Genomic DNA, 19,821 nt, shown 5'->3' on the forward strand with positions numbered 1-19,821 from the left:
TTACCCTTACTGATTTCTTTACTCCCCCCCCCCCTACTTCGTTCACACAGCCTTTCGCTACCAGGGTACACTGTACTTTCTTTGCTTCTACCTTTTATCATATATTATATTCTGCACTAAATAAATTTATTCATTTATTTTATATACATTATGGCTGTAGGGTACTTTTTGCAATAGCAGTGTCCCTGAGCCATAACTTATTCTATTCTATTATAACTCTGTCTTATCTCTTTCTGCTTTCCTACATCTTTTCTATTACTATATTATTATTACTATTATTATTATATATATATATATATATATATATATATATATAAAAAAATGGACAGGAAACTATTGAAACGTTAATGGCAGCATATATGTGCTATTTCAGTACATGTACTGTAATTTCTCCCTTTGATTGTTGAGGCTGATTTTCTAGGTACACTAACATCCATCTGGCAACCCAACCAGTGAAGAGGGGTTAAATAAGATGAATATGAAGGAATGTTCAACACTTTCCTTTCAGTCTATCTGCCAGTCAGTGAAATGATTAAAGATAGGGTCAGCATGTAAATGTGGGGGCATCCTATCCTGTTGCTAGTAAGCCACTTCATCCCCAATGGCAGTCATCCCCAAATAAACAACCATGTATTAAATAAGTGGAAGTACTTATCACCAGTAAATATGTCTCTTAAATTACAGTCCAATTCCCTTCAATGAGACACTACACCAAATAACTCATGGCAAATTCACTGCTTTCTCTACACGAATGTTGGGATTATCAGAGTCCAATACAAAATTATGTTGGTTGAATGTACCAATGAGCATGAATGTTGCCTTATCTGACCAAACGATCCTGCCTGAAAACATTGCATCCTCACCCATTGTTTTCTTAAGCCATTAAAAAAATTCAACTTGGCACAGATTTCCACATGGCACTTCTGAGAATGTGACATACTAACTCTGCTGATTCAGTCTCACAAACAGCTTGCATTCATGTTTTTGGGATGATCATACAAATCACTGCAGTACCATATCAGAATTTTTCACTCATTGACGAGTAGGATCTCTCAGATCTTTACAGTACAGTAACCATGCATTTCAAATTTATCACAAATCCTTGAAATAGTAGTTTTTTGACAAATTTATCTCCAGTGTCTCTGAACGTCAGTCATTCTTGTATTTCAATTAACAATTTGATGCATTTCAATTTCATGTTCAAAGCAATTTAAAATTGCTTTGAGCATCAAATGAACACTTACCAGGTTGTTTACAATTTGTGTTACTGGTATTATTTCATCTAATGCAGTGCCATATTAGGGCAACTCATTACAAAGCAAAGTTTGTTCTGTAGTGAGAATTAACCTAATGCCATATTTTATGTTGTTGTTGTTGTTTTGGTTTTTAGGAGCATTAGCAACTAAGGCCATATTGCTCCGGAATATGCGGTGGTCATTCCTTGACCTTTCCGCATCCTCCATATTTGGTGGTGACGGGCTCGAACCCCGGTCTAATCAAGAAGCGTGTGGTACGCACTGCTGCTCCTTCCCACCTGGCTACGGAGATGCCAGCCATATTTTATCAGCAAAATATACTAATAAAAGATGAAAAAATTTAAACAGTATCTTTTGGGACACAGTAAAATCTGTAAAATCCAGCACCCTACAATCAGGAATACTTTAATTCCTGGCATATTTTTTGCCAAAAATAAAAATAAAATAAAACCCAATCTGGAAATATTAAGAAAGCAATCTGGCACCTATCCACAATCATACGTTGTCTGTAAGAATCATGCAGAAAAGAGTGACAGTTCTTTCTTTATAAGGTGTTGGAGAACTATCTTGTTCTTTTATCTGTTTTTGTGGCCAGCTGGACTTAATCTGCACAGATAAGGCAATGGTCCCAATTCTCAAAACAAAATAAACAACCATGCTTTTGCAACAAGTTGCCGTATTGCACTACTCTCAGACTCTATAAAGTTTTAAGTCTCGCAGTCTCTATAAAGGTTAATTGTTTTTTTTTTTTTTTTTTTAAAGATGACAGCTTGTTTAAGGGCTAACTGGTTTCTCCTCAGATAACAGATAGTCTATTGTCTGTAGGAAATGCAGAATTGTTTCATGTTTCACCTCTATATGAAATCAGTTTTCAAAGTTGTAACATAGCTAAAACTATATGTTTAAAGCAGTGCAATATTAGGGCAACTCATTACAAAGCAAAGTTTATTCTGCAGTGAGAATTAAGAAACTGCATTATCCATGCAGTTTAAACCTTGCTGTCTGCAAAAACAGATGGAAGAACAAGATCATCCTTATAAATGTTTACAGATGTAAATAAATTTAGTTGCTTATGCTTAATATTCATTAAAATGTGCTCATCTAAAACTGCTCAACCACTAAGCATGCCTCTCTAATATCTGGAAAATTTTAAAATCCAGCACTTCTCAATTTCTGAGTGCTGGATTTTAAAAAGTTTACTGAATATTTCAAAATTTGTATTTTTTTGGGGATGGGAAAACAAAAAAAAAAAAACTTTTAGACTGCAAATATTTAAATTAGAATTCACTATTCAATTATTGATAGTTTGTCATAATTTAGTAATAACTAACTCTGGTCTTGAAAACTTAAGCCATTTTTCAAAATACGCAAAGTATATTATATCCTGGCACTACCCTGAAACAACCCCCAACAAAAGCAGGGGTAATGTTTTTTTGAAATGGATCTCTATTTCAAAAACATATCACCTTTATTCAACCAGGAGGATACACCACTTCTAACAAATTCTACAGAACAAGAGTTCATTAAAAATGTCAGGAAGAGAAGATCAACCGTTTATTGCACTGTACAACAGAATCCATCAAAATAACACGAATCACAAAAACTGCCAATCACAAGACTTCAAAATACTGTCATTCATGTGCTTTGGCTCTACAGTCAAAACATACAATACTTTCTCTTTTTTTTTTTTTGTAATTTATTCTATGCACAAACAATTTAATACAGTCCTTCAAAATCGTTGTTTCTAAAATACATATATATTTGAAAAAAATAGAAAATATCAGGTAATTCCAGAATTTTCTTAACCCATTAATGAGTAAGGTCTTTCAGATCCTTGACTGCACAAATTCTTGCATAGTACCATGTTTCAAATTTATCACAAACTCTTTTCCAGACATTAGTTATGAGTGTACATGTAGGTTTAATAAGTGAAGAGTGTTCAGTTTTTTATTTTTTATTCCCCCCCAACATCAAAATCAAGATGCAAGTGCCAGAATGCCACATTAGAGCAATTTAAGAGAGCAAGTAATGCGAACAAAGACATGAAAATCATTCAAGACAGATAAAATGAAGGTGGGGAAATGCCGATAGTTGTGCCGGAAGGTCAGGTCTCACACAAGTAGAGCAGACTATAGTTTATATTCTCTCATTTGCCTTTTATAATTGTTTGAGCTTTCTGACTGCTAAAAAAGAAACACAAACAAAACTTTTTAAACATTTTGTTGTTTCTCACTTTGCTGAAATGACATGTCATCCATCCTTTGCTGAAATGACATGTTATAGTCATCCAGAAGCACAAGTTTATTAGAGTTAAACTTACAAAAAAAAAAAAGAGAAAAAAAAAAAAAAGCATGCTTCACACAGTGACATAATGCTGCTTACACTTGGCCCCACAAATTATACACTTTGTGGGGCCGAATTAAAAACAATGCAGGAGGAAAGGGATCTGGAAGTTACAATATGGGAGATCATAATCCCACTGTATAAAGCAATTGTAACACACATTTGGAATACTGTGTTCAAGTATGGAGACCTCAAACAAAACAAGATATTGAGCTTCTTGAAAGGATCAAAGGATGGACAACTCAGATGGTGAAATCAGCAGAAGGATGACAGCATCAAGAATGACTTATGTGGGCTACAGAGCTTGGCAACCAGGCACCTCTGAGGTAACCTGACTGAGGTTTATAAGGCTCTGAGAGGGATTAGTAAAATGAATGAAGGTGGAATTCTTACTGTTACCAAGAATTCCAGAGCTAGGGGGTCATAAATTCAAATTACAGGGGGTTGAGGTTTAGCGGTGCAGCCCAAAATCCCAACATACCGATTGTATTTAAAAAAACAAAGTTAGTCTATATCTCAGAAACTGTTTTTGCAATAAAAAATGTTTTTCATATAATCAAAAACGGCCACTAAAAACATTAAAATTTTATTATATATATATCAGTTCACAAAAACCACATTGCTGGCAATAACCAGTTTAATGATATACATGAAAATCAGAGATTAAAATTTGCAAAAAATCATACAAATTATAATCAAACGTTTAAGTATTATAATAATAAGAAGAAAATGGGATATTTTTTTCCTGTTAACCCTTTCAAAATATCCTGCCGATGCCCATGCCTAATGTACTTGTCAAATAAATTCGTGAAAGTACAGCTAATAACAAATACCTGTGCAATTACAGTTTTAATTATGCTAATGATATTTATGACAAATGTTACGCAGCTATCAAAACACATTACTTTAAATTTTCATCTTCTGAAAGTATTCTTTAGCATTTCAGTGCTATACCTATAATTATTGGTCAAATGCCCTAAACAAATACCAAAATTGAAAAATTACCAATTAAATGTAATATAATAATTAAAATTAATTAAGCCATTTTTATTTGCCGACCATATTTTACAACTGTTTGTTTCTGTAACAGAAAACACGACCTTCAAATTGAAAGAGGTATTTGTCATTAAAATGATGCAGGAAAGCAAGCTTATGCATTCATCCCTCTCCCCCATTTACTGAGTAAGGCAGCCCCTAGCCAAAACAAAATCTGGCAAATTTGCCATATATATAGAAATAGTATAGTAAAGTATACAACTATTAACAATACAAATTTCACATTCACATTACAAATCAACTGTAATGTGAATCAACTGTGCAATGGTCATCCCCTCAGCTACAGCACAACAACCTGGCAAGTAGGCTACAGCAGAAACCAATGAAGAGATACTGTTCACAGATGAGCACAAGCATCACATCCTAGAGACTGATCATAATAATTAGCTGGACAAGTAGACTACAACAGAAACCAATGAAGAGAGACTTTCACAGTGAGCACAAGCTTCACATCCTAGATATTGATCATCGCCGCTATTCGCCAAAAGACAGTTCAATGAACAGCCATCTACCAGCAGCCAGAGAGCTCAACAAAAGTTACTCATATTAACCAGCAAAACCAAGCTGGAAGGTGTTATTGCAGGATCAAATCCAAGAAAAACAACTAAGGCTTCTTGCCAACTGCATTGGCAGGAGCAGAAGTGGACACCCACCCATTAAGGAAACAGAGTACCAACATCCTGTCCACCTCTGCAAAGAATTTTCTCTGTTCCTATATAAAAAATATACATACTGTTCCAAGTAAAGAAGAGGGTACAGTCCACCAATTCATCCATTATTCAACCTTAACTCTTCAAATTGCAAAAGTATATTCCTTATCACGAAAACTAAATTTGCAAAATTTTGAAAGGCAATAAAGTTTTCCCTTGTTTTAATTAGTAATGGCTCAATCCCATTCACCAGACGAGTTACATTATCAACATTATTCAGTAAATCCAAATGCAAATCAACATATTCCAAACAATTAAACACAACATGTTCCCATGTTTCCAAATCACCACACATACAGTTGCATCTTGCTACAATTCCAAGACTATTCAGTTTAGCAAAAAAATGATCCATGATCTGTTAGTAATAGAATGTACAACAGATTTGGTAATAACCAGATTGGTTTAATATAATTCCCACCATTAACATAAGGGAAAAATTTGAATGTTATTCTACCTTTTTCCAAACAATTCCATCTGTTTTGCCATTTTTGTAAAAGGAGCTCCCAAATCCTCTTCTTTTCATTTCTCAAGTCATTTAAAAGTATTAATTTCAATGTCCATCAACTCAGATTTTATACCTCTTCTCAAATAGGATAGGCTATTTGAGAAGAGGTATAACTAACTGCAAATCAAGTGGCATTTTGCCAGCTAAAACTTGCAAAGCTTCTGTGGAAACTGTTCTGCAGGCCATAACCATGTTGAGTAACAGAACTATGTATAGAATAGAGCTTTCTGGTGTTGCTTACTTTGATTTGCATGGCCAACCCAGCATGATGCAACATACCTAACAATCGGCAGAAAAATGCAATCATAAATCAAATGGAGTGCTTTCCCCTTTATCCCCCATTCCACCCGCGTTAATATTGAGATCATTGCAATAAATTTCTTCACTTTCTCTGATATATAATTAATATGCGGGATAAAGATCAAGCCACTAGCAATACATATTCCCAAGTATTTTAATTATTAACACATACAACCATTCAACTTTACGAGCAGAGGTCTACTAAGAGCCAATTTACCCTTCAACATCATAATTTTAGTTCTGGATGTAGAGATTGTCAACCTGTCATATCATCTGCATAAAATAGTGTGTGTGTGTGTGTGTGTGTGTGTGTGTGTGTGTGTGTGTGTGTGTGTGTGTGTGTGTGTGTGTGTGTGTGGTCAAATTATCTCTTAATCAATATTTCAAAACCAAGTTCCACATTAAAGGACCAAAGACAGATCCCTGTGGGCAGCCTCAAGTCACATGATGTGTAATTGATTGATCCAAAATTCAACTTAACTATTACTGTGCGATCCTTAAAGTAATCCTTAATTATAGAGAAAATATTAAAAGAACATTTTAGCGATGCGCAACATCATCAGTACACTGTCCCAACTAATGGAATCAAAGGCACTTGCAAAGTCTACAAAAATTCCCAAGGTATATTTATAATTCGAATCCCAAACATTGCAAACTAAAGAGTAAAGTGCATCCTCAGTATCTACACGAGGAGTGAAACCATATTGTTTGTTAGAAATGTCAATATTGCTGCTTTGGTAGATCGCAATCCGCATGGCTAAAAGCTTCTCAAACTTTACCAAGACCAGGAAGAAATGCAATAGGTCTATATGATGCAGGTGAACTGGTTGGCTTGGTTGGAGATTTTAGGATAACCTTGAGCAGTGCATCCTTCCAAGGAGACGGAAATACACCATTTCTTAAACAGTTATTAAAAACTTGCAACAATTTGTTCAAATAAAGATTAGAGAACTTTTTGATTAGCTCTCCCTCCAGTAAGTCCATACCTGGACATTTTTATTTTTTATTTTTAATGGACTTAAAAATGGTGAGAAGTTCATCATGGGTAAATGGTAATTCTTCAATGTCATTACCATATGACTCATTCAACACCTGCATATGACGATGTTCTAGATTAACATGTGGGTTATGAGCCATGTTATCATTACCTATAAGGTGATCTAAGATTGCACTCATGGAATCTTCCCAACTACACATCTCAGTGGTGCCCCTGACAACAGAATATAACATCAGCAGCTGCTCTGAATTTGCCAGTACAAATTTTATAAACCAATCCCCAAGGGTCATTATTTCCTGCAGTTTGCACCAAAGTTTTCCAGCAGTCATATTTCTGTTTAGCGATAGCATGGACATACTTATTAGGAAGACGTTGATAGTCTTTCTTTAATCGAATAACTTCCAAGGCACTTTCCCTATGTTTGCTTTTCTGAAATTGCTTCCTAGCCTTATTACCCTGTTTTTTCAGAGTAAGCTGAGGTGTCCACAACTTAACTGGTCTGTTTTATCTGTTTCCGTTTCATGGCAGCTACACATGCATCATAGATAAGTTTTTGCAAAAACCCAAAGAGTTCTCACCTGTCATGTTAGATAACTCAGAGATTGCAATCATGGCCCGCTGAAGACTTCTCTCCAAGTTATCCCAGTTTGCATGCTTAACAGAAAAGCGACGTAATTGATTCAAGCCAACACTGCATTTCCCTATGTGTACTGATTTCATAAAATATCGCACAATGATCACTCAATACCCAGTCAGATTTGACTTTCCATCCAAAGACAAATCTAGTGCCAATTGAGTTTGGCAGAGTTACATCTATGTGTGATTCACCATTTACTGTCCAAAAGGCAGACTCTTCCCTAGGTTGATTGTAAACACACAAGCTTCTGCTCCGCTATCATAACACCTAAAGCCTTCCCTCTATCATCAGTAGTGCCACTGAACCAAAGTGAACTTTTGGCATTAGAATCAATTGCAAACAATACAGACAAATCTCCTAGCTTATCAAGAACACTATTCAGATAAACTAAATATGGCCGAATGTCAAGAGTTGTATTTACAATAGTTTGAAACAAATACAACAACAGTAGACTGAATGTTAATGCAAACTGCATGACTGCTACATAAGGATTCAATTTTAGTTAATACTAAATCAGAATTAAAAACAATTATTACAGCTCTTACTTCTGGACAAGGATTATATATGACCCTACAGGAAAGGGGATAACCGACTATCTTATGATTCACATAATAAGATTCTTGGATGCAAGCAACATCGATAATTTCTCATTGACAATTTTTATTTCATCTGCAACAGATCGAGAATGCTGCATATTTAGCTGCATTATTTTCAAACCTTTAAACAAACTTATATTGTGAGTGTACTGATTTGACTTACAGTAATGCAGACTACTGGCCATAGTTAAGAAAGGAATCAGCCATACACAGTTTAATTAGTTTAAGTACTCTGATATTCTGGACACTTTTTGTCAAGAACAGAATGGTCTCCCACATGATTTCTAGCAATACTCTTCGAACACAGCCTCTTTGTTAATGTCCTTGCAATTTTTATATGTATGGCCTTTCCCAGCACAATGGCTGCATATAGGATCTCGTCGTCTACATGTTTTGGTAATATGCCCAAAACCCTGACAATCATAACATACAGTCACAAGATAGAAATCGTTTAACCTGTATGACATCGGTCCAACAAACAAGCACTGCTGTTGCATTAGAAACATTCTAATTCTTTGTGAAACCTTCAAAATCCAGTTATTCCCAGAATCATTCCTGTTTCTACTTATGAAGCAAACAGTGACCTCAGCGACCATCTCCTCTTTCATCAATCCCAAATGCAAAAGATTTTTCTCATACATATCAAGTAGAAGATCATCCTTCTGAACTTCCTTACTAACATCATATACAATTAACTTCATTCCAGGTCTTTTGGGAAATCCAAAAGCTAATCCAAGCTGTGTCAATTGTTCACACTTTATTTCTTCTTTGTCTTTTTTAGTTCGCGTCTCTAAAACAATACCACAATCAAATACTTTTCTTACCTTCCATATCCTGACCCCTCTCTCAACGAGTTACTCATTTCCTTATAAACAGCAATTCGGACATCTCTACTTTTAAGTACAATCATCATTAGCTTGAATTAATAAAACATGCTCATCATCATATGATCTAGCCGTTTCATCGTCTGAGGAACTCACTTTCAAGCCCACATCCTTTGCAACAGAAGTTACTTCACTCTTAACTACATCACTATAAAGTTTCAGAATTTTTCAGTCATCTGTATCTTGCCTATAATTCTGAGCGGATTCATGCATACACTGTATCCGTTCCTTAAATTTCTCATTCTGTATTCCGAGTTCCAAAACCATGGCTTTAAGAAGATCCCGTCTAGACAGTATCCCTCTGATTGAACTCTAATTGATACCACTCTCCTTGGCAAAAAGGAAATCTTCAAAATCTTTGCATAATTTAAATGTTATTACTGTAAAGCTATGAGTATTATCTCCTCCAAAATCACCATTTGCACAAGGCAGTTTCTCTCCCCAGAAGGTCATGTTTTTGGGACAACAGGATTAAAATTCATGTTTTCGTTCCTAATTGCTTTTGAATACGATGACAAGATACTTGCTTCAGTGTCGTTCCCTATCTCAATTTTAGGCTGAAGAATTTTCATTTTTCTCAGCTAAATCCATATCACTCCGAACATTTTTCTTAACTTTACGTAATTCCTTATCCCAATCATTTTTTAGGCACATTGATCTTGATTTTCCTCTTAAAACGGGAGACCTACTGCATGATTAACACAGTGATCCAACTGAACTTCCTTCCCCACCATGACATAACCGTCTTTGACGAAATGTTTTGATGGAATATTCAGGAGATCTATGTGGTTTCAAAAGTGCAATGTCCTTACCATCCCTATTATCCTCACTATCCAATTCTGCTAAATGATAGCTTTACCCAAGAGAACCTCCTCCCAGTCCAACATCTTCTCACCTACATCTCCAGAGAGAGACCTCAGAAGATTCTTTGCTTTGACTCAGCGACAATTTACTTCAAGATATACTTGGATCGAGGCAATTTTTCCTTAATCTACATTTGAAATTTTCAGATTTAGTGGTCTTTGTAGCAACGGCGAGATCAAACCCCCTTAGCACCACTTTCAAGATTCTTAGAACCTGCAACTTCTTTCAATTCAATGCCACAAATTGTTTCACATGTGAGATCAACCCTGTGTGTATCTGACCCCATTTGATAAATAATTTATTTTTTTATTATGAGAGGACACTAATAACTGTATAGGGGGCACTACCAGCCTCCTTCCTTCGCTAACAATGGCTGTATAGGCCTTTACTATATAAATCTAAAATTCTTTAAAATTATATATCTTTTCCGCAAAGAACATATTTTGTTCCAAACTTAGATGAAACTAATCAGCCAGATATACCCTTCCATCTATTGAAGTACCCTAGATCCATACCTTGCAGATTTTAAAAAGTAGCTCTTCAAATTTTGAAATACCAGGGCTATGTTAAAGCATAGGCAGCTGGGGCTGACAGTTAGAACAGAGAATACTCTAACTGCCAAAACAGACTTATAGTAAATCTAGCTTGAATATCAATTTTCCTTGTTTATAAATCATCAAAAGTAGTAGACCATATCAGAACATATCCAAGTATCACAAGAGTATTTAAAGTCAGCACTTTAAAACCATAATTAACACTTTTAACAAGAGCACATATAATAGCAACTATCACAGCTGACCACCATTGTTGATTTATCAAGCAATGCAGCATCAGCCACAAAAAAAAAAAAAATAAAAGCCTCCCATTTCAAACATTTAGTCACTCCAAATGCTTGTCCAACACACCTTAAATTTATTTAATTATTTAAGCTATCAATTTCCACAACACCAGATGGAAGTCTGTTCCAGCAATCAACTACCTGCTGTCTAAAGGCAAATTTCCATTATACAACTGTTCTATTCTATTCTAAAATTGTGTTTCTTCAGTTTGAATCTTGTTGATTTTAGTCCTGTTCCACCTATCCTTTTTGCATAATATATTCCCTGTCTCCCTGACAATAGAGTCGGCAACAATAACTAGTTCCTATGGGACCAACACATTTAGATTAGATTGGAGGAAGTTTTCTTTTAGTCAGTGAGTCGTTGACTGCCGGAACAAGTTGGCCTTGCAGGTAGTTGAGGCTAACAGTTTGAATAAATTCAAAGGTCAACTGGATAGGTACTTGTGTGAAACCTAATTTTCCTTTTCTTATCTATTTTATTTTTCTTTTCTTTTTTTGCCAGGGCAGCAAAAGTCTGTGGCTTCCTTGCACTATATGGCTAATGCTAATACTAAATTTTGTGATGTAAATCAGCTTTCAAAATTCAAAACACACATTTAAAAAAAAAAAAAAAAAAACTGTGCAAATTAACTATACAAAAATTTATGTCAATTTTGGGTTTAAATCTTTTTACACTTCATTATCTCAGTTTAACAATTTGATATTCTTCAATTCCAATAGAGATAAACTGCTGTAGAACATATCATGTCCTATCTTATCATTAATTTATCTTTAAAGCGTAATTTCTGGATTTTCTAATTTCTCCTGTGGATACCCACTAGAGAAACTGGAAAAATCCTAGAATGAATAACTTCATGAAGACTAATGAAGGGAAAAAATAATAAATAAATAAATAAAATTCTATAATGTAAAAGAGCTCACCTCATTGAAATCTATGCTGGAGTCATTACACATTGCACAAATAGTAGCCAATTCATACAATGATTCAAAATCAGAACAGCGAACTTTCTGTCCTTTTAAAAATCTAATAAAGAAAAATAAGTTTGCTAAAAATGCAAAATATTAAACACAGGATATCCACCTAAAGAAATAATTTAAGCCATACCACAGAGTTTACTTTGATATTACATGGGTATGAAGGAAACACATTCACAAAATTGAGCTATTATTGTATTCTTTAAATTTTTGCTTAAATAGTTACTCTGAAGCATTACATGGAGCAGAGAAATGGAAAAATGCTCAAAGAGAAATGGAAACAAGCTCAAAGAAATGGAAGATGAAGAGAAAAGCTATTTTATCTTGTTTAGTATTTTCCACAAAAAGAAATGGTAAAAATTTTTTGAAGGTTATGCTTGGTGAATTTTAATTCCTTAGTTTGTGGGATCTGTCCAGGGAAGCCAGCACTTTGTTTCAACTGCATTGTGCATTATCATAAAGAGCTACAGTGAAACAAAGTGAAGCTGAGTATGTAATATAACTGATATAAAGAAAATATTTTCTTGCTGCTTGGTTTTTTTTTTTTTTTTTTTTTTTGCTAAAGCAACTAAGGTTACAATGCACCAGTGTATTGTGCCTGCAAATTCATATATATATTATATGGCCTCTTTGCTTACTTTGTCAGATGAAAAGTTTGAGTTTCCGGAAGGTAAAACCTGTGCAACCCATGATGGTGGCCAAGGATTGAATGGATTTTGCCCTGCATATTTCAGCCATGGTGTAATAAAAAAAAGAAAAGAAAAGAAAAAAAAAAAACAAGAAGTTCACAAAATGTAAATCATCGTAATGGAATTTGAGTCCAGTCCTTTATCACACATCACAGAGTGGAAAGACGAGAAATAATCGTTATACATGTTTGTCTAGTTCTGCCTTGAATCTATTTAAGCTATCAACTTCTACAATGACAGATGGAAGTTTGTTCCAGCAATTAACCACTCACTGGCTAAAGGCAAACTTCCGCATATCGATCCTACAACTGTCTTTCTCAATTTGAATTTTTGCCCTCTCAGGCAATTATTCTGAGCAAGAGGAAGAATCTCATCAGTATTGAGCATGCTCAAACCATTTAAGACTTTATACACCTCAATCAGATCTCCGCGCAGGTGCTTAGTCTCAAGACACTGTAATTTGCAAAACTTAAGCCTTTCTTCGTAAGAGCAATCCTTTGTTCCATTCACCAATCTTGTTGCCCTTCTCTGTACTCATTCCAACAGCTCTACTTATTGAACATGCAACACATTGTTCTTTGTGTGGAGAAAGACACTAAAAATACTTAACTGAAGAATGATATTGAATCAAAATCTAAAAAAAAAAGGCAGCAAATTAAAACTCAGGCTCTTACATAATTGGTGAGCTTTGTTACTACTTTATTGGTGAGCTTTGTTAAGTATGTCTTCAGATGCATTTAATCCTTATAAATTTTCTGTTTATACTCCGGCATGACAACCAATCAGTAGAGTTTACAATAAATCGTCAATACAAATATTTATCGTATTTAGTAGTCAGCGGCTTGAAACCTTGGTCCACTCGAGGAACGCGTGCTATGCACTCTCGCTCCTGACCACTGGGCTACGTCAGGCCTAAATATGTCGCAACTACATTTCTTGATGCAGAACACATGGAATCAATCACAGAACGTACGAATTGTTTTTGAAATGGTGACAAACCCAGTTTCAATCAACTACAAAAGTGAATTGTCTTTTATTATCTGTGATCATGTGATTGATGTTGCTTATTCAATGGGGCTGAATGAATGTACTAGGCAATACTGTAAGGGAAAAAAATAAAGACAAAATAAAGAAGTGAAGTCAGGAAGTAATTCCATCATCAGCTGCAAAATTGCAGCATTTGTGTAGTATCCTGATAGGGAAAATGGAAGCCTTGTTAACAATTTGAATTGAATGCCAACAAGTGTGGTTAAGCACAATGATAATTCAAGAGAAAACCAAGAGTCTCAAAAGATTTAAAAAGTGAACCTACATCCACTAAAAGTTTTAAAGTGAAATCTAGTTTGAGTGTTTTAAAGAGTTAACCCACACTTGAAATTAATCAGTGCTGATTCCGAGGCAATACTGTGAAACTTTGCAAGCTCTTGCAGAATGAAGATATTTACTATGTGAGGTCTTCAATGTAGATGAGACTTCTTTTTTGAGAAAGAATGCCCAGAACATTTATTTCCTGCAAGGAAAATCCATACCTGGGTTTAGGGTGGCAAAAGATAAGTTAACTGTTCTTTTAGGAGCAAATGTTGAAGGAGATTTTAAGTTGAAGCCATGCTAGTATATCACAAAAAAGAACCAAAGAGCTCTTAAAAGATATAAAACCTCTCTTACTGTGTTTTTTTTTTTTTTTTTTTTTATGAAAATGTCAAACACGAGAGGTATTAGAACCTATAGTATTTAGTACTGTGCATGGGTTAAAGGTTGAGAAGATGAAAGAAGATATTTGTTCAGGAAATATTTATAAAATAATAAGGAGTTTACCTTAATATAGTACGTAGAACACTTCCGTATGATACCCTCCAGAAATTAAAACGGAAAAAAAAAACCGACAACTTACCAGTACATTTTTTTTTTTTTTTACATTTTTATATTTTACTCTCATGTACCGGTAAGTTATTGATTTTTTTCGTTTTAATTTCTGGAGGGTATCATACGGAAGTGTTCTACATACTATATTGAGGTAAACTCCTCTTATTATTTTACAAATATTATTATCAACGTAGAACATATTGAGTATTACAGCTCTGATTCATACTACTAGTTCAGGAAATATGTATGAAGGAAGATTGTTCCAGAAAATGGCAGTTGAATGAATAAATAAATAAGATGACAATTTGGTTCTGTGAGTTTGAAGTTGGACAGTAAATGGATGTTGGCTGATGGTGGCACGTGTTCACACTCTTTTGAAAGAGAGAAAAGGAATTATAGAAGCCAATTCAGAAGAACAGTGTTCGTGAAAGTATCTGTAGAAAAGGCATGCAGCAGAAACAAAATGTCTATGAGACAGAGTGGAGAGACTGTTAGAGATGAGTCATTAATTAACCTATCTGCCCTCTTCTGAATAGAATATAGAAGCCTGAAAGATGTTTTGGGGGCACCGCCCCAGATGTGGGAACAATATTTCATGGTAGGGCGGATTTGCAATTTGTACATAGTGAAAAACTGTTTGGAAGAAAAGTAACGCCGAGAGCGAAAGAGAAAACCAAGTTTTTTTGATGCAGAAGAAGCAATATTTGTAATATGCTTGTGCCAAGAGAGATTACAAATCAGGGTAATTTCCAAAGGAGATATATCATCCTGTCTAGAAATTGGAGTGTCACCAAAGATAAGCATAGGAGGAGGAGAAGAAGAATCCTTTTTGTGAGATATCAACAGGACTGAGTTTTAGAAGGATTGAAATCAACTAAGTTGTCTTTTCCACACTGGAGAATTACCTGGAGATTGGCATTTAAAGAATTGGTAGCAGATATTAGAGAAGTTGAAGCTGATTGAGCAAGGTGAGGTTTCTCAAACTGGAAAATGGAATGCAATGTGCTATCATCAGAAAAACTATGGAAAGGATTTCAAGTCAATGGAAGGTTATTATTATACAAGAAGAAAAGAGTGGGTAAGGAACTGAACCTTGGGGGGGGGGGAAGCACCAGCATCAGTGAAGAAGTTAGAAGACAGAGAGCCATCTATCATCACCATCAGTGAGCGGTCAGAGAGAAAACTGGATAACCAATTATAAAAAAAAACAGTTGGCAAACCATAAGATGGAAGCTTGTTTAGAAGACTTTTATGGCAAACATGATTGAAAGCCTTTGAGATGTCAAGAACAACTGCTTGTGTTTCACCAAACTTTTCCACTGAATTTGCCCATAAATGGGTAACATAAGCCAGAATATCACTAGTGGATCAACACTGACAGAATCCATACTGGCAATTGATCAGATGGAAGGTTTCCAGATAGTTTAAGAGTTGGTGGTTAATTGATTGATTTCTCCATTACTTTAGAAAGAGTAGAAGTAATTGAAATGGGACAATAAATGGATGGGAGGGATTTGTCACCCATTTTAGGAACTGGCTGGATGTGAGCAAATTTCCAAAAACAGAAGGACAAACACCTTTGGAATAAGAATGTGAAAAAAAGATAGCAAAGAACAGGAGTAAGTTCAGGAGCACAGATTTTGAGAACAAGTGAAGAAATACCATCAGGACCAGGATCTTTCTTAGTATCAAGATTAGTCAAATTCCTTCTGACATCCTTTTGATGGAAGACCACAGGAGGCATTGAATGGAGAGTGTTGGGAATGGTGGGAAGTGTTTTACCAAGATCATTAATACATGAGTTGGAAGAAAAATTGGATGCTAGCAGGTCAGCTTTATCCTTGGCTGAAGTGACAATAGAACCATCTGATTTTGACAGAAGTGGGAGCAGAGATGGGCAAAAAGTTGCGGCCAATAGCTTTGCCAAGAGACCAGAATGCTCGGCTACCATTAGTACAAGAAGCAAGTTTTCTACTCTTAGGGTGCTCTCACGTAGAACGCAAGTGACCACTTGCTTGGAACCAGCAGCGGCATGCAGCTAAAGCTTCTCACTGGGTATGAACACATAGAAAGCAGTGACCAGTGCAACTTCTCACTATGCGATGGGGTAGGTTTTACTGGCGCCACTGTAATGCGGAATGTTAATCCCTTTAGCTTTCAGGTAAACTGGACAGTAAAACTGCCGATCGACCCCGTCTTTTGATAAGTTTCAGGTGAAACTTATCAAAAGATAAATAATTAGAGGAGAGTGGGTTGTTTACTAATGCCCATCACAAGACATTTTCTTGCGATGGACATTTTATTCCCTTTCTCTTTCAATTATTTCAACGAATTGTTGAAATAATTGAAAGAGGAAGGGAATAAAATTTTTGCAAGCGAAGAATTTTTAAAATTTTATCAACGAAAAAAAAAAAAAAAAACGTTCACGTTGCAAACTGTTCAGAAGCTATATATAAATAAGTGTTATGTAGTGATAGCAGTTGAGGAGAATGAGAAAGAAAATAAATTAGAAAAGAGGAGGAAGCATAGTTACAAATCGACAAAATTAAAAACATAATAATAAAAGACAAAAAAAAATAATACATTTTGAACGTAAGATATAATATAAATGAGTATATTGTCCCATGCCGAACAAACCTGGCATCTCTTCCAGTGTCAACCACCAGAATTGTACAAAAAACAATCTTTCTTTTTAAAGACAGAAACGCCCTATACATGGTTACCAGACTTCCTCGTTTCCAAGGACATGTCCTAGTTTTTTGGGCATCCTCGGACGTCCCGCGGATTTTACACTTGTCCTAGTTTTTTTTTATAAATATATATAAAAAAAATATCATAAAATGAATTTTCATTAAATATTCTGTGCTTTTGTACCTTCAGTCAATACCAACAGAATAAATAAAATTAATGTGCTGATTGCATTAAGTGGACTGTACATATTACCTAAAAATTACACAAGTCAAATTATGACTTCGCTACCTCTCCCTCGAACTCAACATTTTATAATTACTTATTTTGTAATCCAAACTTATTGAGAATTATTGGCAGTAACAATAAATGCCATATTGTAATTTTTAAGACAAAAAAAAAAAAAAAAAAAAAAGGGAAGAATAAGATGACTACGCTTTGATTTTCCACTTTTTTTATATATATATACACACACATTTAATTGTAGATTGTTATCGATTAATGGTATTTTACATATAAGTATTATTGTTCATACAATTTTGTAATCAAGTTAGCCTGGATTAGGTTATCTTCATTTCATGTGGCCTATACATTTTAAGTTAAGAGAAAAGTATAACGCTAATGATAATGATTTTTCATAGCATTTTGCTAATGAAAACATTTTTATCTGTAGCAAGATAAATCCTAAATTCTGTATAAATTTATATAATAATACTACATCTTAAAGACTGTACAAATTTATAAAATAATATAAATTTTTTCTAATGGTAAACATTAGAAAACTTTATCGTTAAAAAAAATCTATGGAAGAAGAGATTTCAAAATTAGCTGCTTTAGATGGATTTTCTTTTAATTCAATTGCCAAGAGTGAGTTTATACAATCAAGCCTTCACCTTCAGAGAAATACGATAAATTACCACCAGCCTCAGTGAATGGAATTAAAAATATGGTTCTGAATTATTATAAAACTAAGAAAGAAGAACTCATTCAGCATTTCAAAAATTCATTGGTTTTGGGTGCACGGTATTCATTGACTCCAGACGAATATACGTCTATACAAAATAAAAGGTATATGAATATAAATGTGCATTCAAAAGACAATCATTGGTCATTAGGTTTTGTTGAGATTAATGGTTCACTTGATAGCAGAAGAACTGAGCAAATTGTGAATGGACATTTGAAGGAATTTGGTTTAAACTTTGGATGAGGATATTGTCGCCTGCACCACAGATGGAGCAGCAATGATGCTCCATCATTGCTGTTCCATCTGTGGAGCAGCAATGATGATTAAGTTTGACAAGCAAATTACGCCTAATCATCAACAATGTATAGCCCATTGTATACATCTGTCAGTTATAGATGTACTTTATGAAAAAGCAATCAATTATGGTGCCACACTCTCTGAGTCTCCCAAAGACAATGAAAAAAATGAAAATAATGAAGAAATTGAAGAAAGACAGCAAGGCATGCTTTATCAAACCAACTTTACCAATAAACTCATTTATTTCTTCAATCCAATGGCCAATATTGCACAAACTATTAACAAAGTCAGAAAAATTTGCAAGCTTTTTCGAAATTCGCATACCAAAAATGACATATTACAAAATTTTGTTAAAGAAAATTTAATGGGAAAGAATATAAACTTATATTAGATTGCAAGACTAGATGGGATAGCACATTCTATATGATTGAAAGATTTTTGAAATTGAAAAATTGCATTGCAAATGCTCTATGTGCAGTACTGTCAACTGAAGCTGTGTCTGACGATGACTGGAAAACACTTGAATTGCTATGTGAAACTTTGCGACCAGTTGAAATGATTCTGAAGGCTATAACCTCAGAAGATACAGACTTACTTAAAGCAGAGTCTTCAACAGAATTTATGCTTGCTAAGCTTGATACAGCAGAAAACCCATTTGCTTTAAAGTTTCACCAAAGCCTTTTGCAGCGTTACAATGCAAAACGAAATCACCAAACTGTGGCTTTGCTGAGCTATCTACACAACTCCAAAAAGTTTAGGAAAGAATATTCAGGTTCAAGAACTTTTGATTTTCCAAGTAAGCAAGTTTGGAAAAAGCATGCTGAAGAGATTATTTGCAAAACATTCCGAAGGAGTCTTAGCGTTGAATGAAGAAGCTGAAAATAAACGAACTGTTCTTTTAGAAGAAAACAAAGACTCGTCTAGTTCCGATGTTGGAGATACTCATGCGAGAGTATGGTAGTGTAATAAAGAGATTAACTGAAGAGTCTTCAAAATATTCGAGTGAATTGGAAATCAGCAAAGAATTTAAAATTTTGGAGGCAACTAGCAGTAGAAGTGAAAAGCTGGAGAAAGTTTATAGAGCACTGCTGACCATTAAACCAACAAGTGTCCAATCTGAGAGAGTGTTTTCGATCACTGGTCTCTTTAACACAAAAATAAGGTAAAGTCTATTAGGAAAAATGCTTAATATACTGTGTTTTTTAAAGGATCATTTTCAGAAAAAAGCTGAGCAATAAATAGTAAATAATTTCCCCAAGCTGGTTTTTTTTTCACATTTTTATTTATTTATTATTATAGGGCTTATTACTTTTTTTGTTTACTATACGAGAAGATAGTTTTTATTCAAAGAATTTT

At 34.6% G+C, this 19,821-nt stretch overlaps 1 protein-coding gene across 1 annotated transcript in view; it reads right to left on the minus strand.

The window, feature by feature from the left end:
* Nucleotides 1–19,821, minus strand: part of LOC150086009 (calcium-transporting ATPase sarcoplasmic/endoplasmic reticulum type-like) — a 516,950-nt gene that overhangs the window by 164,160 nt on the left and 332,969 nt on the right. The window contains 1 exon segment of the mRNA XM_090374328.1: nt 11,911–12,013. Within this exon segment, the coding sequence (XP_090230454.1) occupies nt 11,911–12,013 (103 nt within the window).

The sequence above is a fragment of the Mastigoproctus giganteus genome, chromosome 5 (genome assembly GCF_048544385.1).
Source record: "Mastigoproctus giganteus isolate SK-2022 chromosome 5, ASM4854438v1, whole genome shotgun sequence".
Classification (NCBI taxonomy): Eukaryota; Metazoa; Arthropoda; class Arachnida; order Uropygi; family Thelyphonidae; genus Mastigoproctus; species Mastigoproctus giganteus.